The following is a 20,927-nucleotide window of genomic DNA, read 5'->3' as shown; positions in this document are numbered from 1 at the left end:
GATTAGTCTGCACCTTTAATTACACTTAAAGTGTGATAAACATCAACAGGGAAATCAATCAGTTTTCTCACTCTTCCTTACATTTTTGCATCTTGTCTAAGAGGCAACATGGGGTTTCTGCAGGACAGTAGATTATGAGTAAGTCACATGAATTCACTGAATACAAATGCTGATTTCTCAGTTGGTTTACAAGCCTTGTCTGGATTCAATCCACACTAGTGTCTCTAGTGACTATACTTGACATCTATTCATGCAAATCAGGCTGGTAATACTCACATTAATACACACATAACTCCAACAAGTTAACTTTCTGGCAACTTCTCAGAACTTTTACATTTTTTTCCCCAGTGACAGCCACATATTCTTGACATTTTGCTATCTTTTATCAATACAGTTGTTTGGTTTGGTGCCAGAGTCCCATGCATCATACTGACTCTCATCTGATAGAAAGTCAGAGTTTAAAACTTATATTGCAAGAAGACTCATGCTAAGTTATAAGAGTATATGAAATCAAGGAATGTGCAGGAGCAAAATAATTCAGAAGCATCCACCAACACAAAATTTCCACATATTAAAACCACATTAATGTTTTAGTGGAAAGAGGGGACCCAGTTACATACCCCTACCTGTCAGTATACCCTGGCAAACTCTGGCCACTAGAGAAAAAAAGTATTCTCAAAGTGGTTAGTGAGTGTTTGCTGGAGATTTGTTGCATGTTGCCTGGTGAAATCGGTCGCAAAGAGCGTGCGACACCAAAAACCTTGTGATTCCTGGTGGTCAATAGCAGATTGGCATGGTCACCTGAAGTTTGCATGGAAAACCAACCAACTTGTCTGCAAACACTTGTGAGCTACTCACTGAGCTACAGCGAAACTTGTAAACGTGCACCCCAAACTTCAAAGTAAGGTTGTACCTTACCAGTACAACCAATCATTTTGAATGGTGCACTTTTACTTTGAAGGCAAACTCCGTTTCCAGTTTGCGCTGCAATTCTCACAGTTTCACTGCTACTTGATGAGTATTTGGCAACTGCAAACAACGCACTGTCTTACATGCAAATTACAGGCGACCACAGCAATCTGTTACAGTTTTTGCCCGTTGCTTGAACACTATAAACCCATGCTCAGACTAAAGTAACACAACGTGAAGCTTTTGTTACCATACCTCAAACACATGTACCCATACCTTAAACAAAATCGCTGCTTTGCACCCCAGTACCAATTATGCAACACTCCTACCCCTTTATGCAACACACCTACCCCTTTATGCAACACACATGGTCCTGCATGCTACACTCTATTTCATACATAAGACACTTCGCTCACAAAATGAAATGTCAGGGTGCCATTCGGAAAACACATGTATCCAAAATACAAAACACATGGGGTAATTGCAACCACTCAAATACACACCTGAAGGCACGTACTTGCAAAACCGAACACCAATTAGCCAACTACAAAAAGCCCTCAGCGTAGCCATTTCAAGAACTTTGCAAGCATGGATGGAGGGAGAGCAAGAGGAAGAGGAAGAGGTAGAGGAAGAGGTAGAGGAGGAGGAGGAAGAGGAGGTGGACCATGTCATCAACCATGGCCTGACTATGAGGGAAGCTGGGCAGAGAGTCCACCCACATCTAAGCCGCTTCACAGTGGCATCTGTAATACGAACATTCCGACTAGAAAACAGGTATGTCTTCACCTCCATACCTTCTGCTCTACTCAGATGGTTTCATAGCACTGTTCTACAGTATATCACATTACCATATCAAGTGTACGGGGTGCTAATGCTCCTTTTGCAGCCAAAGTGGCTGATTCCTCATATTGAAGTACAGTGTTGTACAGTGGATGACACAGTACGTACAGTAAAGTACTGTATGAAAAATAAGCAAACCGATGACAATATGTGGTTGTATTCCTCCAGAATGACCCGAAGACCTTCTGGGGGAGGACGGCAACGCCTGTTCACACAACAGCAGGAACTTGCCGTTGTGGACCTAGTGAGGGCAGACAATGCCATCCGTCTCCACCAGCTACGACGGAAAATACTTGCAGACAGGCGAGTGTTCAGCAACATAGACCATGTGAGCATCACCACCATCAGACGCATCTTGGGTAAACACAGCATCACCATGAAGCAGCTCTACAGAGTCCCATTCGAGAGGAACAGTGACAGGGTCAAAGGACTTCGAGCTGAATATGTACGGGTACGTGTAACTGTCCCTTACATTTACAATAGAGTATTGGTGAAGTCCAGTAGCAGCTGAATATGTACCATATCAGTACCACATGGATCTATTCTGAGAGCTACACAGGTACCTGTGTGATGGGGTGAGGGTGCTGTATGTGTAGCACTGTAGTACAGTGACATGTTCCCCTTTTTTTCAGAGGATCATGGCCATGGATGGAGCTGCACAGCCTCATGAATACATTTTCATTGATGAAGCTGGATTCGACCTGAGCAAAACAAGACGACGGGGTCGTAATGTAATTGGCCAAAGGGCAGTTGTGCACGTCCCAGGGCAGCGCGGGGGAAACATCACATTATGTGCCGCCATATGCCTTCGAGGACTTCTGCACCATCATGCAATGCTAGGTCCATACAATAGCCAACACATACTCACATTTCTAGATGCTCTCCATAACATAGTTGTACAGAACAGACCAGATCAGCCCAGGTTTGTGGTGATATGGGATAATGTCAGTTTCCATCGGGCTGCTCTGGTCCAGGCCTGGTTCACCGACCACAATCAATTTGAAGTGGTATACTTGCCCCCTTACTCACCATTTTTAAACCCTATTGAGGAATTTTTTTCGGCTTGGAGATGGCGAGTATATGACCGCCAACCACATGCCCGCATGCCTCTTCTGCAGGCAATGGAACAGGCCTGCGGCGACATTGAGGTGACAGCGATCCATGGATGGTTTCGGCATGCAAGAGGGTATTTTCCCCGGTGCCTAGCGGGAGAGGACATAGCTTGCGATGTTGATGAGGTCCTGTGGCCAGACCCCAACAGACGGCGGGATCCATGAGCCCACTTATGCACACTTGTCATGGTTTTTTGTGTTTACAGTATAGTGTTTTTTCTATTGCAGTATTATTGTGTTGTGGGTTTTTTTTTTTTTTTGCTTCATCTGAATTCATGGTACTGCGATGTACACTATTGAGTAGGTCTATTTGCGTTTTTGGTTGTTTGGAAATGTGTCTCCTGTAAATGTGCCTTCTGAATAAACAATGGAAATCAAGGACTGCAGTGTTTTATGTAAAGAAGACTAGTGTGTTCCCCCTGATCTGTAAGTGTTTGCATATGATGCAAGTATGTGTCATTTTGTCAACAGAGTTACATTTTGACAGAGGAATGTTAGGTTTTGACAGCAGAGTTTAGGTTTTGGGAGTGGAGTTTCATTTTGGCACAGATGTGTATGGTATATTTCCCAGTGTTGTGTCGTGTTTACTTGTGTTTAGAGTTTTGGCACAATGAGCGACGTTTTGCCAAATGTGTTCAAGCAACGGGCAAAAACTGTAATAATCAAGGCAGTTTTTGGTGCAAGTCCATATAGCTCTTTGCAGCCAATTTCACCTAGTGACTGCCAGCAGCCTCCAGCAACCACTCAGGGAATATAAATTTTTTTAGAAGCAACGAGTGGTTTCCAGCAGGTCGCCGACCAGTCTCTAGGTCTGTGGCCTTAAACAACAGACCGATTTTTCATGTTTTGGCTGACCAGTGCATACTGTTTTTGCTAATAGCAATGTATTGGCATTAGTACTCAACATAATGTTCACTGATTATCACTTGCCAAAACCTCAGTGTTTTCTCATCAATCTGTTGATCTTTTTTCATTATTTCAATCACTCCATATAATATCAGCAAATAATGGTGGCTGTGAGACCCCGATTTCACGTTGTCTCAAAAAATTTCAACAAGCAAAGATAATAAATCAACAGTGAATCCAAGTTTAAGGGGGAAAAATACCCCAAAGTGTTTAACACTCAAAAGTCAATGCTGAGGCAACTAAGAGAAACAAACAAACAAACAGAAAAAATCCTCAGATTCAAATATTGATAGCTCATTATCGATGAAGAGAAATGTAGAGCATCACATTTTCCAGCTCACCCTCCCAACTTCAAACCAGTGAGAACAGCACAGACAAATCCTTTCATATGCCCTCAAAGCTGCGCAAAGATTTTTTTCTTCAGATACAAAAATCAGGAGAATACATCAGTTAAAACTAATCATTATTTATGTTCCACACTGAAGCTGAAAGGTCTGGTGTATTCTGCACCAGACTCTCCAGGAAATGTACTTGAACTTCCACTATGACCAAAAAATACCCATTATTTCCTGATCAACAAAAATGATCTCAGTTCTACCCTCTCACAGGCACAAAATAAATATTGGAGAATGACAAAATCTTCTTTTCCAATCAAGCTGTTGTTGTTTAGTGGCTAATGTAGTTTGGTTTCCTTGCTGAACATTTATACTTCAACCTCATCCTCTGTCTTATATCCTCTGAACCTTCTGTCTACCTGTTTCATCAGTCCACTCTTCTAGTTCTTAACAACTCTTAAACAGATCCCCCTTCCTCTCTCTTTCAGCTTGCCTCCTCCTTCTCTTCTCTTTCTGATTATCTCCTAGTGTCTCTCTGAGCTCTGTCGCTGATGGAGAGCATGCCTGGTTGACACGCCTGGTAATGAGGCTTCTTAAGCAGATGGCCTCTTCCACCCTCTTCAGCTCACTCTTTTTCCATCTCTCGCACACAAACAATATACAGAAACACATACATCCTGATGGCAGTCCCCATCCTCTTCTCTGCGGGAGGTCCAGAGCACTCCAGGTTTACAGACTAGTTGGAGATGGTTTGAAGAGGATAAATAGAAAAAAGCATGACTGGCAATACATTTGCTTCATCTTTCGAGCAACAGTCACCATCACCTCATACTGAAAAAAACATGCACATGCAAAGAACTTCTGCACGGACTCATGTTCAAACACCTGACTGATCAGCTCCCTGCACAGGATGCAACTATTTCATCTTTTCCAATCCAGTTTTAATGCATTTTGTGGATCTGTGAGATAATTTGCTTAACAACTCTTAGAAGCACTGCTTGCATGAATATTTTGACTCTTCTTGTGCACCATGTTATGTTGGTGGTTTTGTCTCAGCTGTCAATCCCCATCTCTGCTCAAGGCTTCGTTGCTCATTTTTCATTGTTGACTGTGTCAGGGCCCTAACACACACACACACACACACACACACACACACACACACACACACACACACACACACATTAAATGAATTAATCTTTCATAGCCTTGCACACATACCAAGTAAAAAAGAGCAGTATTTCTTTCTCGAGTGCATTTCAGGGCACTTCTAATTAAAAATTTAATTCTTACTTCTATTAGACTATTAGATTTTTTTTCCTATTATTTAGGACAATCTTTATATCACCAAAAATGTTCAAAAAAATTATTTTTTTAGTACTGTATTAAGAGCATTGGTTCTGCAAACACATAATGTTTTAAAAAGATTTAGAGATGATTTTTCTAACCGTAAAGTTGTAATGGTATTCAATTAATCTCTGTTATATTGGGTTTTCTGACAAAATATTAAAGTCATACTGCAAAATCAATATGTGAAATAAAAACTAGCATGGCTTTTTAGTACATTCATTCATTTTTTTGAAGGAAGTGAAAATTAGAATTAGAAAAAAGCAGGACATAAACCGCAGTCTCCTGGGTGAAAGCGCTACTAGCCTTACTTTCCAGACTTTGTCAATGTTTTCTATGAGATCCCAGTGGCTTTGACCAAACAGTACTATTTTTTGCCCCTGAAGTGTGAATAAGTAAACTAGAAACTGCTGGTTTTCCCAGGTGAGGTCAACCGGCCCTGCCTAATGCTGTAACTTGCTAAGAGCCCTTAAAGCTGGGGCTGGAGGTGAGTTACAGAATAGAAAAAAAGAAGAAAAGAATGGTAAATGGCCTGTATTTATATAGTGCTTTACTAGTCCCTAAGGACCCCAAAGCGCTTTACATATCCAGTCATCCACCCATTCACACACACATTCACACACTGGTGATGGCAAGCTACATTGTAGCCACAGCCACCCTGGGGCGCACTGACAGAGGCGAGGCTGCCGGACACTGGCGCCACCGGGCCCTCTGACCAAAGAGACATTACTTTTACTAGTGCACATATGTTACGCATTGCTACGGATGCGTAGGTCTTGTATTTGTGTGCTTAGATGTAAATGTGTCACTTTGTGCATCTACAAAGTATTGCCTATATACACATTGTCTATATTTACAGTGACAGGAGACCAAAGAAATGTGACTTTTGATTGAAAATAAATAAATAAGTTTCTGATGATGTTGCAGTAGGTGGAACATAAACTTTATGAAAGAAAAAGAAGGACTCTATACTAGGAAGGCTGTATTTTGTGAAACTCAGTGACATGGATCATCATAAACTCAGTGTATGCTGTTTTGCAGCAGTAACTGCAAAAGAGCAAGCCAAGTGACATCTGTCTAACACATAACAGTACAGCTAAGCCAGGGTCAATTATGTTTAAGGTCAAGCACTTAATTTGATTTATGTGGCTAAAAATAATACGAAATCCACCAGTAAGTCTCTGACCCATTAAACTTGTGTTTCTCTTTTTTTTTTCAATATCAGATTGAAGAGACAAAGCGGGCATAAATCCCACCATAAACATCTTTTCATCAAGTGCTAGTATTAACTTAGGGCTAAAGCAGGCGGCTGTGCTCATTGACAAACGTGTAGGCTTTGAATGATTTTCACACACTTTCCCCTCCCTTTTGTTTATTGAAAACAAAGTAAAGCTGCAGCCAGTAAAGGCAGGCTTCTTCGCAACTAAACCGATACAAAATATACTGAACTGATAGCCGGAAGTTAAAAGGTGTATCTAATTACTGACTGAGTGGTTCATTAAGGGACACGCTGAAACAGCCACAGCCGAATGAGCTCTGGGGGTTCTGTGTAAAGAACTCCAGCAGAGAGCGCCGGGTATCGGCGTATCGATTATCTATCAGTCGCTGATGACTTACCCCTCTGCTGGGCTTGGCAGTGTTGCCATAGCAACGCGGTCGTAAGTACGAGCAGAAGCAACTTCATTTTGTCCTGTCTGAGTTGCAATGGTGTAGCCTGCCGCGCGCGCGATGTGGGGTCCGCGGCGTCCTCTCGCGCGGCTCAATGTTGAGTTGAACGCCAGAAAAGTTTTAACAGAAGTTGATCCAAACTCTCTCTTCTTCTTCTTTTTCTTCTCCTCCTCCTCTTCCTCTCGTTTCTCCTCCTCTCTAAAAGTTGTGGCGGGAGCAAGGGTGGGGGAGATGGGAATGGAATATGAAACCTTCCTAGGGAGATGCAGGTGAAAAAAACAACAACACTACATCCAAATGAGCGGTCTTGTAACCAAAATGTGTTCTTCAAGACAAGAACACTCAGACAGATGCTACAAAGCCAGTGAAGTGTTACATCAGTTCTGAGAAGAGGAGAAGCAGAGGGAAAAGTTTGAAAAGTAGTGGTTCACAGACAGTACCAGAAAAGCCAGAAGTTCTGGTCCACACGTGTCCAGATGTGCTCTACTGTTCTATGGCTCCTCCTGCTGCCCCATAAAACTTACCACACTCTGGGGCAAAACAACATTAAATCACAGATAAACTGGAGAGACTTTAAATAAGGGGAAGCCATGTACTGTTATCAGTTTATTTTACAATTTTACTTATTTGTGGACAAAAAAAAGTTTTAAGTTAAAAAAAAACTGCTTGTAGTTTAAAGAATGAACTGAGATGTGAAACAACACGAAGCTCCATCTGTTGAAACAATCAGAGACGCTGATACATACATATGGCCTGCACATTAAAGTTAAAGATGCACGATATTTGGTAACTAGAGGTGTTGGTACCTCCATATGTTGGGTAAAAAGAAGGATTAGACTAAGGCTGGAATTAAAGCAATTTTCAAATACAATGTTATAAACATAAATGATAAATTAGGATAGAATAAATTACTTTATCTTACTGCTGTTTGGCAGCAGTAAGACAAATGTAAATGTAGTGGTGTAGGGTTGTCTACGGGAATTCAGGGTGTTTCTTGTTTACTTGTTTACAATGGCCTCCACTCCCTGAGTGTACTCAGGGCCATTAGAGCTGTTTACTTCTTCCCCGCTGAAAGCACTGGCATATTATAATGTTACAGCTCATCAACCTGTCAGTCAATTCACACACCTGTGACTCTGAGTACTTACACAGATGTGCTAATTTGAGTGAATATGTTACTCCTGTATTTGTGTGTGTTTGGGTGAGAATTTTTGTTTGGGCTTGTTTATGTGTCCAGTGTGAGTTAAGCTCCCCCGGAGGCTAAGACCTCCAAAGACAGAGGCTTACTCTGCAGACACGAAGGCTGAAGATGGGCTCTCTTCACTGGGCTCGTGGGCCTGAGCAGCCCTGGAGTGCTGCTGGGTCTCTGTGGGGATGGGCTATGTCGAGGCTGCACCTGGACCGAACAACAAGGTTAGTGACATCATGAGATATATTTATTTATATAAATTCACTTTAAAAATGAACTCTATTTTACAGTAATGTTATACATATAATAACATAACTTTCGTGAACTTTTATAGATTCATTTTCTCACAACTGATATAACTTTATTGACGGTTTGAGATTTATTTTCATACTTCTTGATATTTTTCCTATTTTGTTATCTGTCTGAATATGTGTGGAACCTCTGGAGGAGTAAAAAATTATTTAGAAGTTCTTTGTAAAATGAAAGATGGGGGAGGAATCATGAGCTCTCAAAGGAGGTTTTGATTTACAGGTTCTTTCAAGGAGATGAAGAGATGCTGGTTTTGACCCAGAGTGATGAGTTAAACCGAAGTTACTGTGAGGACAACAGATCAGCCTTTAACAACATCACAAGCAATATTAATCCACATTTTGATGACAGAATAAACAGCAGACCGTCATCAAGAGAAGACAGACGCAAAGATGAGCCCTCTATAGCAGCTCATAACGGAGCCACCAGCCCCTTAGGATGGGAAAGCCCAGCCTTTAAAGAAACCAGGGCTACTGTAATCTCCACTGGAACCAAGACCTTCACCATAACTTCCGCTGTCTCTACTGAAGAGCCCTTTTGGTTGGAAAATACCAGAAACTATGAAAAAGAAAAAAGATTATCTGAGATGCAAGGTGAAAAGATGGGAAGCGAGAGTTGGGAGAATCAAGGTTCCAACCAGAACCAGGGGAACAAGAAGAAGTCCATCAGACCATCTGGGCTTCCTAGAGGGAAAGTGGTAAAATGGAGAGTTTCAGGAGATGTAGAGAAGAATCAAGAGGGGGAGAAACCCGTAGAAGGGACGTCTCAGCTCTGTACACGCCTTGAAAAACAGAGTGGAAGCATGAGTTTGGTTACTTCAGTTCAGAGCCCTGAAACCTGCACCCTGGGTCTGAACCCCTCTCCCACCATCACAGCCTGGGAGGCTGGCTGGAACATCACCAATGCTATACAGGTACACTAATACACACATGCATGGTTAAAATGCTTTCCCTAAAAGAAAATATAACAGTTCTTATGCCCTGCTTTAGAAGTTCATGATGCCATACCTCATGTAAGTGATTTAAAAAAAAGCAGTAAAGCAGCAATACAGATAATTTAGGTCGTTACAATGCAGCACATTTTTCAGACTTCCACTTTTATAACTTTCACGCACCTGTATCATGCCAATCAACCTTTCCTACAGCTACAGACACACAATCCTTGATTTGTTCCCTGCCGAATGAATGCAATAACTCAGCATGTTGCTAGTATGACTTATCCAGTTATGAAAAGACATTAGTCAAAGTTATTTAATCCAGTTATTGAGTGCTTTTACTCAATTCAGATTTTTGAGTCAGTGTTTCAGCATTTAAAGCGGCAGCATTCAAACAGGACTTTAAAGAAAGCCCTCATGTTTGTCTTCTGATAACACATCTTTTGTTAAGTGCAGCTGAAAATGCACCACATCTATTTTTCCTCTGAAAAATGACAACTCGAAATGCCAACTGTGAAGGTGTTAAGCTGCACACGTCATTCAAAAAGCATGAAGCAGCCTATTTCATTTACTCCTTTTGTGTTTTTATATTACTGAACAATGCTTTCTTTTGTCTTGCAGGCTGTTTGTCAGGCACTTGCGAGCCTTGATAATTAAATTAACTGTGGATAAAATCGTTTTTAAAAAAATGGCAGTTCACCGGTCACAGCGTGTCCTCGTGGCAGTAATGCTAATAGCTTCTCTTGCTCTAAATGCTGGGCTCTATTCAACCACTGCATTCACGTAAATGCGTGTGTGTGTGCACGTGTGTTTTAACTGAATAACTCTGGTGTAATTGAACAGTGTCACCGGAGCCATAGAGAATGCTTTATGACATTAGGGTAGGAATACTGTGTATGCATCCATACACAGTCATATGCAGGTAAATGCTGACTAATTAAGATGCAAACATGTTCCTTCGGGAGCGGAGGTACATTTGCATCAGATGCTTTTGTGTTCGATTGCTCGAAACTCTTACTGTTAACCCCGTTGTATAAGCACATAACACATATTCTAGCACATGATTTTTAGTAGAGAAGTATTTATGTGCTTGGTTTGTTTACGGCAGTCTATATCTGAGTGCCAGATTTTTTTTAATTCCAGTTTTCCTTAGAGACTCGGTTTCTGTGCCAAGCAAGCCACAGAATCCTGGTCTCCAGTGAAAATTCAGCTTGTGATATATACTGTATTACTGATTAAAATTGCTTATTTAAAGCTATGGCTTTTTAAATGCTCCCAGCTATTTATTTTAGCTCCAAACCCCAGTGTGATCTGAATACTTTTTATGTAGCGTGTTTTTACCTCAGCACAAACACTTTCCAGGGTTGTTGGATTGGTTAATGTTTTATAGGTTGTTCATTACCTGCAGCCCTCTGTCTCAATCAGCGACCTTGACTAAATGAACTGCTCAGTAATGCTTTCACTTGAGGTTACAGACGGTCAGGTTATGGTTTAATATTCACTGGATACTAAAATATTGAACAGCGACGAACAATCACATGGCAGCGATCAAAGACAAAGGATATCTGTGGTGTGTAAAGAAACATTATGGCATTAATCACAGATCTGATGTTTGGCTAACAAATGTCTAAATAATGGGAAAAGAACAGCACTTTTATCTCCTATCAAGGCTAAAAAGAAAATATGTACTTTCCTGTGGTGGTTTATTGATGCCAATATAATTGACTGTCTGCCAGCTTAATAAAGTTTTTATTAGAAAGTAAATTTGCTGCCAAAATGCAAAAACCAGCTCCAGCTCTCAAGGCTCCTGACATGGGAATAATGAAACTCAGTTTGATTTCCAATCTGATTGTTAATGAGGCAGCTCCAGTTTGTGTGTCTTCGTTTCAAATTAGAGATATGGGCCTTATGTTATTGAGAATAAGAATGGCTGCGACTGACACGCTTTCTGTTTACAAGTGATATTTTACTTTAAGCCACACTGAAAAATTTAAGTCGTCGTGATTTTCTGATCTAAACAGAAGCCAGAGGGGAATAAATGTACTCGTTCTGTTTTGGAAAGATGGTTGAGAAAAGGAGGATCTGTTCCTTTATTCTTTTGCTTTGCTTAGATTAAAAACTTATTGGGATGCTACAAACTGAATGTCTGTTTTTCATTCGCCCCGTTTAAAAAAATGCTCTTAATGAACTAATTGCATCAGATTTTTACATTTCAAGTTTTAAACGATCAGTGAAATGATAAATCAAAAATAACGACTATAGCTGATTGTTTACCGATGAATAGGCTAATCGTATGCAGACACTCTATAAACTTCTGTCTACAACATGACAACGAACTCACTGAGCAACACTACACGCTCATGTGACTTTTCAGTTACAATATAGATACTCTATAAATCAAATATGTTTTTCAGTCTAGATATATCGTGATTTACTCTAAAAAGAACCATAACTGAAAAATATGAACATCAAGCCATCTTAAACAAGTGAACTTACCAACTCGTAAGTCTTTGCTAAAGAAATATATGATAATATAATAATACATATATTCACCAGTCACTTTATTAGGTACACCTTTCTAGTACTAGATTTGACCCCCTTTTGTCTTCAGCTGCTGGAAATGCTCCTCAGGCATTTTAGTTCATTAGTCAATACTGACATGATAGCATCACGCAGTTGCGGCATATTTGTCAGCTGCACATCCATGTCAATCTCGCACTCCACCACATCCCTGAGGTGCTCTGTTGGATTAAGATATGGTGACTGTGGGGGCTATTTTAGTACAGTGAGCTTATTGTCATGCTGAGAAAAAACCTGAAACATCACTTTGAGATGATTTGAGCTTTGTAACATGATGCGTTATCCTGCTGTAAGCAGCCATCATGCTTTGCATAGTGAGATGGACATAGTCAGCAACAACACTCAGGTAGTCTATAGTATTTAAACTACTAAAGGGCCTAAGAGTGCCAAGAAAGTACTACCTACGTGGGGCGATCGTGGCTCAAGAGTTGGGAGTTCGCCTCGTAATCGGAAGGTTGCCGGTTCGAGCCCCGGCTTGGACAGTCTCGGTCGTTGTGTCCTTGGGCAAGACACTTCACCCGTTGCCTACTGGTGGTGGTCAGAGGGCCCGGTGGCGCCAGTGTCCGGCAGTGTCTGTCAGTGCGCCCCAGGGTGGCTGTGGCTACAATGTAGCTTGCCATCACCAGTGTGTGAATGTGTGTGTGAATGGGTGGATGACTGGATATGTAAAGCGCTTTGGGGTCCTTAGGGACTAGTAAAGCGCTATATAAATACAGGCCATTTACCATTTACCATTACACCATTAAAATACAACCACCCATGTTATTTGTACCAAATTCTAATTATATTCAATGTATTCAATTCTATATATACCAATGACACAACAGAAATTGTGACTCATTAGACCAATGACCAATTTTGTAGCCCCATGTGAATTTTAGACTCAGTTTAATCTTCTCAACCAACAGGATTTGCACATGGTGTGGTCTTCCGCTGCCGTAGCCTGCCCGCTTGAAGGTTCGATGTATTGTGGATTCAGAGACACTCTTCTGCATACGTTGGTTGCAACAAATGAATTACAAATTGCTGTTGCTTTCTTGTCAGCTCAAACCAGATGGGCCATACTCAGACACCAACAACCATCTGACATTACATATCACTTCAAATCACCTTTCTTGCTTATTTAAAGGCTTGATTTAAACGTCCACAGATAATCTTGACAACTTCTTCATGCCTAAATCCATCGAGTTGCATATGCCGTGTCATTAGATTCAATGAGCATCTCCCTGTTCCTAATAAAGTGAAAAGAGAAAAACAGCAAATGCATGAATTGGGCACATCCATTTGTTGTTTTATTGATTTTTCTAATGCAGGTTTGATTGAACTTGAGAACAGTTCTTTGTTCCTGGTTTTAAAAAAAGTCACTTTCAGTTATTTAAATGTCAAACCTGCCTGTTTCAGCATCATCTAATCCCCCCATGGCAGAAAATAAGACATTTCTCTGTCACTTTTTGCCAACTAGGCATGTCCATGCATAAAATACTGGCCATGACCTGAGGGGCAGGAGCTGAAATCTAACTCAGAAGTCCAGGCATGGTGCAGTGAATGTGCAATAAACTTTATTCTATTAGCATGTAATGCCAAAGAACTCTCACTGTTTTGCCAATGCTTCCTGTGTAAGATATGAAAGAGTATAAAGGTAGTATTGGGTAAATAGAAGATACTAGAGTTGTCATATTGTGGCAGAATAAAAGGGGGTAGGGGTAAAACTTCTTCTACAGCTTCTCTCGAGCCAATCAGGGATTTGTTTCTTCCTTTATTGTACCCCTTTGTGATTGGAAGCTGCTTTTGGTTGTACTCAGAGTAACCAATTAGGAATTAGCTGGCAAAAACACAGAGAAACAGAAGTGCAGTGAGAGCGGCGGGGAGATGAAATCAAATACTTGAGCGTCAGATTCCTCTCAAACTGCTTTCATCCCCAGCAGCTCCATTTGAACATCAAAGCTCTATCAGCATATGCCTAACAGTCACCAGTTACAAAATAGCAACTTGAAAGAGAGAGAATGTGTCTCTGTCTGTTTATGCATCCACAGTGTGTGCTTATGTCTGCTCTGTGATGTGCTTCCACAACTCTTTCAGTGAGACTGCATATCTCCGTGTTCCAACATTCAAAACACAGCAACTCCATCAAAGTAGCTTGTTGTCTCCTCTGATCTTCCATCATCCAACCTCATGCTCTCTGGCGCTGAGGCTGCACCTCTCCTTCCAACCTTCTCTCCTGTCTGTGTCCTTCTCCTCCTCCCTAGTCTCCCTGTTTTTTCTTTTCTTTTCCTCACCTCCCACTTTCACCTCCATTCCCTCTCCTCCATCTTCCCTCTCTGGCAGTGACTTACATTTTCCCTTGGTGATGGGCCAAAGCTCGACTCTACTCTTCCTTCTGCTCCTGCTGGTCTCCTGCATCCTCAGACTCTCCAGGCATCCAGCCAAAACTCTTCTCTCGCCTCCTCATCATCCAACCATGAAGAGTCCTTTCATCTCTTTGCTCTCGCTCTTCTCCTCAGCCATCCTTTGCTCTTCAGTTTCCACTTTAGGTTGTGAATTTTCACATTAAAAAAAAAATATTTTAACGTATGTATGCACGATCCTAATCTAACTTTGACTAAGATTTCTTGTCTTTGGGGTCTCATGATGATGATTATTGCATGAATTTCAGTAATGCTGATATATTCTTTATAATAATATCAAACCTTTCAATTACATTTTTTAATGGAATTTTATTTTTATGGTACCATCTCATGAGAACAGTCATCTCAAGGTGGATTATTTTCTAAGATAATGATATTCCCCCACCTTCTTTCTGTCTATAATTTAGCTTTGTGTGCACACAAAGAAGAAATTACCCTCTGGGTTGTAGTGTACTTTATCGATCTAGGTTGTTTATTTCTGAATTATCTAGCTTGGTAGAATTCACATGTATTAAAAAAAACCTCCTGATGTGAGCGGTTTCATTTAAGATGATCTTTAAAATGTGCAAATTTGATTTTGGCCTGAACTTTCACTGAAAATGTGCATCTGTGATGTGTGACTATGCACAATTTATACACTGAAAAACAGAAACAAAACCCACCATCAAAGTTTGTTTTATTTTGAGTAAATTTCTCCCTTCAAAGATGAAGTAACGACATGCAGATTAAGCCAGAAATTTCACCCTTACATGATCTTACATGAACATCTAAGCTGTTTTTGATTCGGCTGTCATTTCGAGCTTTTCTTAGCCTACTCGTAAACCTACATTTTTTTAAATGCACTTTTTCTTTTCTCAAAGGGTATCTTTGTGCTGGGTTTGCCCTTCGCCCTGGTGCAGTCAGGTTATGTGGGTCTGGTCCTGTTGGTTCTTTCAGCGTGGGTCTGTAACCACACAGGAAGAACCCTGGTGTCCTGTTTATATGAAGAAGAAATGAGGTAGAGTTTCTTTCACATTGTTATCAATATCAATATGACAGTGCCTGTTGTGAGCCCATTACTAAAAGTAACCTTAAGTGTCTCGTTTTATGAGATACTTAAGGGAACTGTTACATTTACCAAATACACAAGCATTTTAACAAAGTAATGAGGCCATTACTAGTTCTGTTAAATAGTTGTTTTTGGTATATTTTTGGTATATTTCAGTGGTGGGTCTGGGTCAGTTTCAAAGGTCCGGGTCCGAACCAGCTATCAGGACATTATGGAGGCCTGCTGCAAAGGACTGTGGCCGAATTGGTCTGGAGTTGGAGGTCTGATGGTAAATGTAGCTCAGGTAACACGCCTTCAACTGTAACACAGTCCTTTATTTTCCTTTTTTTTCTTTTTGCTCTGCAATATAACGTATGAACTCGAAACTTTTCTTTAAAGCAGATGAAACAATCAAACAATCTTCTAAGTTTGTGGCAGAGTCTTAAAATATTGTCACTTTTGAGAGAATTCAAAAAGAATCTTTATTCAAACTGAGTTGCACTAGAAGATAGTGAAATTACATCATTCTACACTGAAAAAAACCTGAAACTACTTAACTTTTAGATAACTCAAAATCTAACAATATTTAAGATGCACTAATATTATATGTGTATCCAGAAAAAGGCCATTTATTTACTTTCTTACAATATACAGTAAATATATGAAGTAAAAATATACGTCTGTGCTGTCTTTCAGGTCATTGAACTTTTGATGACCTGTACCCTCTATCTACTCGTCTCTACAAGCCTGTTGTTTGACAGTTTGTCCTGGGTGGCTGTTCCTCGATCAGTGTGTTCACTCGTGTCTCTGGTGTTTCTTCTGCCCTGTCTGCTTCTGACTGATCTCAGACCAGTTTCCACTCTCAGCCTCCTCTGTTCCCTGGCTCACATACTTATCAGGTGACACAATAAAAGAAGCAACTCATTTGTCCCAACACTCCAGCAAATTTGTACTGGCTGACCTGATCGCCTTAAAAACTCACCAATCATTTTAATCAAGAGAGGAAGGCGCGCTGTCTAAATTGCTCTCTCATTCTCGCTCGTGTGATCGCGGTGCAGCTGCTGCTGTTTAAGTCGTCTGCTCTCACCTGCTACACGCCGCTGTTCCTGCTTGTTTGATTTATTTCTAACACCAGGTGTCTTGCATGAGAAAAGAAGCACGGAGTTGCGTCTATGAGCTGCCAGGGTTCTTACAGCTGTCTGATCTTTTAAAGCACACACTTTGACTTTCAGTTCATGAAAAACAGAAATTGTAAAGCCTGGGTTTTCACTCCACTCTTTGGCAGTGCTGGTTAGATTAATTCATCGTGTAATTAAAACCATGTAATCATAAAGTGCTTTGGTGTAACTGGTTGAATATCAACATCAATATATCCATTTTTTTTTATTAGGTAGACTGGATGAATAAGATATGATGACATCAGTTAGTATGACTCATTTGTATCAAACTACAGTACAGTGTGTTGAATTCAGAGTTTAGTGATTTATGGTAAATCTGTAAATTAAACTATTCTCATACTATTACATGTACTTTCTTAAAATTAATGCATTTCTAAAGTGTCATCCGGTACAATTATTAGTGTTTTTTTCATTTGTGTAGTGGGCTAAAATAGTTTAAGATGTTGCTGATAGACTTTGATTAAACTGTCTCCTTCAGAGAGTTTAATTTATTACCCCGTTAATAATTTCTGCCTTTATTTGTTGTGTTTTTCTTTTCTGCAGTTCATCACTTTGTTCTTCCTCTCGGCGTAATTAGGATTTTTACGCCCCACTTTGTTGTGTGTGTTTATCACTGTGCTGATAAATTTTTAATTAATCAATTCTCATTAGCTTTTATTTTGTCTCACTCACAGCCTATTGGTCATGCTGTACTGTTTGAGTTGCGCCAGCAGCTGGTCTTGGTCCTCTCTGTCTCTCTCTGTGGATCCAGAGGACTTCCTCGTTTCCGTCGGTGTCATCATCTTCTCCTATACCTCGCAGATCTTCCTCCCTCCTCTAGAGGATAGTATGGAAGACAGGGGACAGTTTAATGTCATGCTGGGGTGGACCCATGGAGCAGCTTGCATCATGAAAACTATGTTTTCCCTAATGGTTAGTGACAACTTGGAAAACATATGATTGCACAGGCTAACAAGCTTCAGTTAAATGATGGTCAAAAGCGGGTTTTTAAGTTTGTAACATTAGCATGTGAGTTTGCAGTAGCACTTCCCTTGCTTAAAGCTTTTCATTCTTATTATTTTGCTGTTAATACACATGCACGTTTAAACAGAGCAGAAATTGTATCTCGCAATTAAGGTTTGATATAACTGATAAGTTGACAAACAGACTGGCTGATTGTTTTCTTCCTCCATTAGGCGGTGTTAACCTGGGGACCAGAAACCAGTGAGGTCATCACAGACAATCTACCCTCTGACCTACGACCTCTAGTCAATTTGTGCCTGCTGGCTAAAGCCCAACTGTCCTACCCTCTGCCATTCTATGCTGCTGCTGAAATACTGCAAACATGTGTGCTCAGAGGTAAAACCAAAAGAAAACCCAAACATAACCCCTAGTGCTGTCTCAGTACATACTAAAACTAACAGTGGGTCACTGAAATTAAAAAGATGTTCAAATGTTCATAAGCTACTGCGATTAAAGGCAGTAGTGCTCTGGTAGTCTGCAGGTGGCACACTGGGCTTTGCAGACCCACGTTTACATGTTGTGGATGTCTGTTTGTCACCAGGAGTTAGTGTCAAATATATGTGGGGGTGTTGGTCCTTAGGTTTAGCCTAGTTTAGCCTTTTTTAATTTTAAAAAAGCATGCTTGGGAGCTAACAAGGAACCATAAATCCACTGTAAAGTCTGCAGAGCATGCAGGTCACATGTTGCTTTATCAAGCTGTGATTTCTTCCAGATATTTTGGCCCATAAAAGACAAGCTCAAACTTAACGCTTACCCTTTCAAATGCCAGTAAATACAGATCAGTCGTATTTCACCTCATGCTGTGAGGTTACTCTTGAACGAAAGACTACATTAGCCCAGATGTCAAAAATAGCAACCTGTTTCTATAAACCCTTTAAACCAAGTCTGCCTAAGACAATTTATGAGCACCCAGCTGAGATGGCTTTTTAGCCACCCATGCCTGTAGTTGGTGTCCACCTTGCTTCCCACATGGGGCCATTTAACAGAGGCCATTTTCGTATGATAATAGCGGGTTAAATGTGGATTTAATTAATAACAGCCTGTTCTGTTTGGAGTGTCAAAGCCATTCCAGTGAGCTAGCATGCACAAAACCAGAACACTGGATTGTCTCAATGAAACAGTACTACACAGTGCTGCTGTTAGTAAATACACCTTTGTTTACCCTGTAATGGCACTTCAAAATGCCTACTGTCAAAAGAGTCTATAACAAGTAAAACTATGATTCCCAAGAAGGCAGTTTTGGTAAATCAATGTGACAGCCTTTTAGGAAATAGAAGCAGTTACAGTGACTAAACAGTGTCAGCAGATGTATTTAAAGGCTTAGTGCATTTTGATGCTGTGAGAAATATGATCAGACAGTGAATAGCTAAAAATACTTCCAATACGTTCAGCCACGATTGAACACATGACTAACAGAGAGTGTTTCACTAATGATATTAGTGTAACCATTTGAAGTAAGAAAAAAATTACAGTAAGTCAAATTTAATAAGGAAAACCCTACAAATTAGGCTAAAAGTAACCTACAACACGTGCCAACTTTCAACATACTGGTGATGGGTCACCATAGCTAAACCTTTCATAGTTGACTGTCAACAGTTATGTAGTCATCACACTACTCAATGATGATTTAATGATGCATGGCTAACAGTTTCCAGTCATTTAGTAATTAAAGTCACCACGCAGGTGCAGGTGGAAAACAATGAGTCAGAGTAGGATGTTTCGCAACCCCAACTGTAATCCAACCAAATCTAATGGCTGTGGTTGAGTAACACCCACTTATTCAGTGATCCATAAATTGAAAGACCAAACAACAAAAGCTTCTTTGATAGTGAATATAAACCAGTTACCAGTTACCACTGTATATCTTTTCAACTTCTCTGGTTTAATCCCTTCAGATGCTGCCATGTCGTCTTACTCCAAACACCGAGGTCAAGCTGTATCTCGTCCTGCACTTGTGGTCCGCGGCGCCTTGTTGATGACATCATACTTGCTGGCTTTGCTGGTGCCCAGGTTCTCCCTGTTGATGGGTCTGACAGGAAGCGTGACCGGGGCGGCAATGACACTCATACTGCCGTGTTTATTTCACCTTAGACTGCAGTGGAGCCGCCTTACTGTGAAGGCCCGACTGATAGATGTGGGTATTCTGAGTCTGGGGGTCATCTGTAGTGTGTCTGGTGTGATTTGTTCAGTGAAAAGGCTACTGGAAGGCCTATAGGAGGTGAAGATGGATAAAGGCAAAAATTTGCTAATAGCTTAAGTCAGTCACGTTAAAGAACAGCTGCGAGTTCTTCTTTGTATTTATTCCTGGATTAAAATAATGTATGAGCAGATATTTTCCCTTCTGTACTTGTCAAACATAGTTTACAGTACAAATAAAAATAGGCACGCTGTTTTTCATTTTCTGTTAGTCTTAAAAGGCTTGTAAGGTATATTAGGATCCAATAAACGTACAAATTGTACTTTTTTTTCTTTTTCTCTTTATTTGTTTGTTCTGAAAACTGTCAATGAAGAATAATGTACAAAGGTCTAGAGCAGAGGTGTCCAACTCCAGGCCTCAAGGGCCGGTGTCCTGCAGGTTTTAGATGCGTCCTTGATGCAACACAGCTGATTTAACTGGCTAAATTACCTCTTCAACATGTCTTGAAGTTCTGGAGGCCTGGATTAACTAATCATTTGATTCAGGTGTGTTGACCTAGGTTGACGTCTAAAACCTACAGGACACCCCTCGTCTTGAGCCACCCCTTATTTCTTTATATTTTGCTTGGAAAACAGGAAATAGTTGCAGCGATTTTCTGAAACACATGCAAGCATGCATGAAAATACAGTATATGAGGTGAAAACAGAGTCTTAACATTTCAAATGAGCTTGAGAGTCAAGATTTGGTATGACCACCGTTACATCTTTCTTGTAACTTTGTAAGTCAGTCTCCAGGAGTAAGTCTTAGCTCTCCAGGCTTCTTCGTCGTCTGTCAGGCACATGCTGCTTCAATAATGTTGAGGTCCGAGTTCTGGGGATTGCAATCCAAGACTGATAGTGTTTCACTGTGTGATCTGCTTGAGATCATTGTCATGTTAAAAATGAAGAGATTGACATTCAGATGTTGTTGTTTTTTAAATGGCACTGCATGGTGGTTAAAAATTTGATGGTACTTTACAATGTTCACAATTGCATCACTTTTGCAAACATTCC

At 40.6% G+C, this 20,927-nt stretch overlaps 3 protein-coding genes across 10 annotated transcripts in view; 2 read left to right on the top strand and 1 right to left on the bottom strand.

Annotated features, from left to right (window-relative positions):
* The window catches only part of lama2 (laminin, alpha 2), a 233,467-nt gene extending 226,165 nt beyond the window's left edge, over nt 1–7,302 (bottom strand). Inside the window, exon 1 of one of the 3 annotated variants that reach the window (XM_082506113.1) lies at nt 7,064–7,302. In XM_082506113.1, coding sequence (XP_082362239.1) covers nt 7,064–7,130 — 67 coding nt within the window. In that variant the 5' untranslated portion in view covers nt 7,131–7,302. The remainder of the gene's footprint in view (nt 1–7,063) is intronic. The other 2 variants (XM_082506112.1, XM_082506111.1) reach the window with 2 other exon arrangements.
* Nucleotides 1,089–3,520, top strand: LOC309690063 (uncharacterized protein). 2 transcript variants are annotated; one of them, XM_082506912.1, is made up of 3 exons: nt 1,089–1,683; nt 1,918–2,200; nt 2,382–3,520. In XM_082506912.1, exons 1-3 carry the CDS (start codon nt 1,502–1,504, stop codon nt 3,024–3,026), a joined length of 1,110 nt encoding a protein of 369 aa, XP_082363038.1. In that variant the 5' UTR covers nt 1,089–1,501; the 3' UTR covers nt 3,027–3,520. The 2 variants fall into 2 exon arrangements, with proteins under 2 accessions (XP_082363038.1, XP_082363037.1); XM_082506911.1 differs by having other exon boundaries at nt 1,089–2,200.
* LOC309689580 (vesicular inhibitory amino acid transporter) lies at nt 6,963–20,615 on the top strand. Of its 5 annotated transcripts, none has more exons than XM_082506121.1 (9): nt 6,963–7,104; nt 8,352–8,527; nt 8,835–9,525; nt 15,392–15,528; nt 15,736–15,847; nt 16,255–16,457; nt 17,411–17,648; nt 17,912–18,074; nt 19,634–20,615. In XM_082506121.1, exons 2-9 carry the CDS (start codon nt 8,424–8,426, stop codon nt 19,951–19,953), a joined length of 1,968 nt encoding a protein of 655 aa, XP_082362247.1. In that variant the 5' UTR covers nt 6,963–7,104; nt 8,352–8,423; the 3' UTR covers nt 19,954–20,615. The 5 variants fall into 5 exon arrangements, with proteins under 5 accessions (XP_082362247.1, XP_082362244.1, XP_082362246.1 ...); XM_082506118.1 differs by having other exon boundaries at nt 15,736–15,862; XM_082506120.1 differs by having other exon boundaries at nt 6,963–7,108; nt 15,736–15,862.
* The last annotated feature ends 312 nt before the right edge of the window (nt 20,616–20,927 follow it).

This window comes from Aulonocara stuartgranti, assembly GCF_965226115.1.
Source record: "Aulonocara stuartgranti genome assembly, chromosome: 15".
Lineage (NCBI taxonomy): Eukaryota > Metazoa > Chordata > Actinopteri > Cichliformes > Cichlidae > Aulonocara > Aulonocara stuartgranti.
The sequence above is the reverse complement of the archived record's forward strand: the minus strand, read 5'-3'. Positions and strand labels throughout refer to the sequence as shown.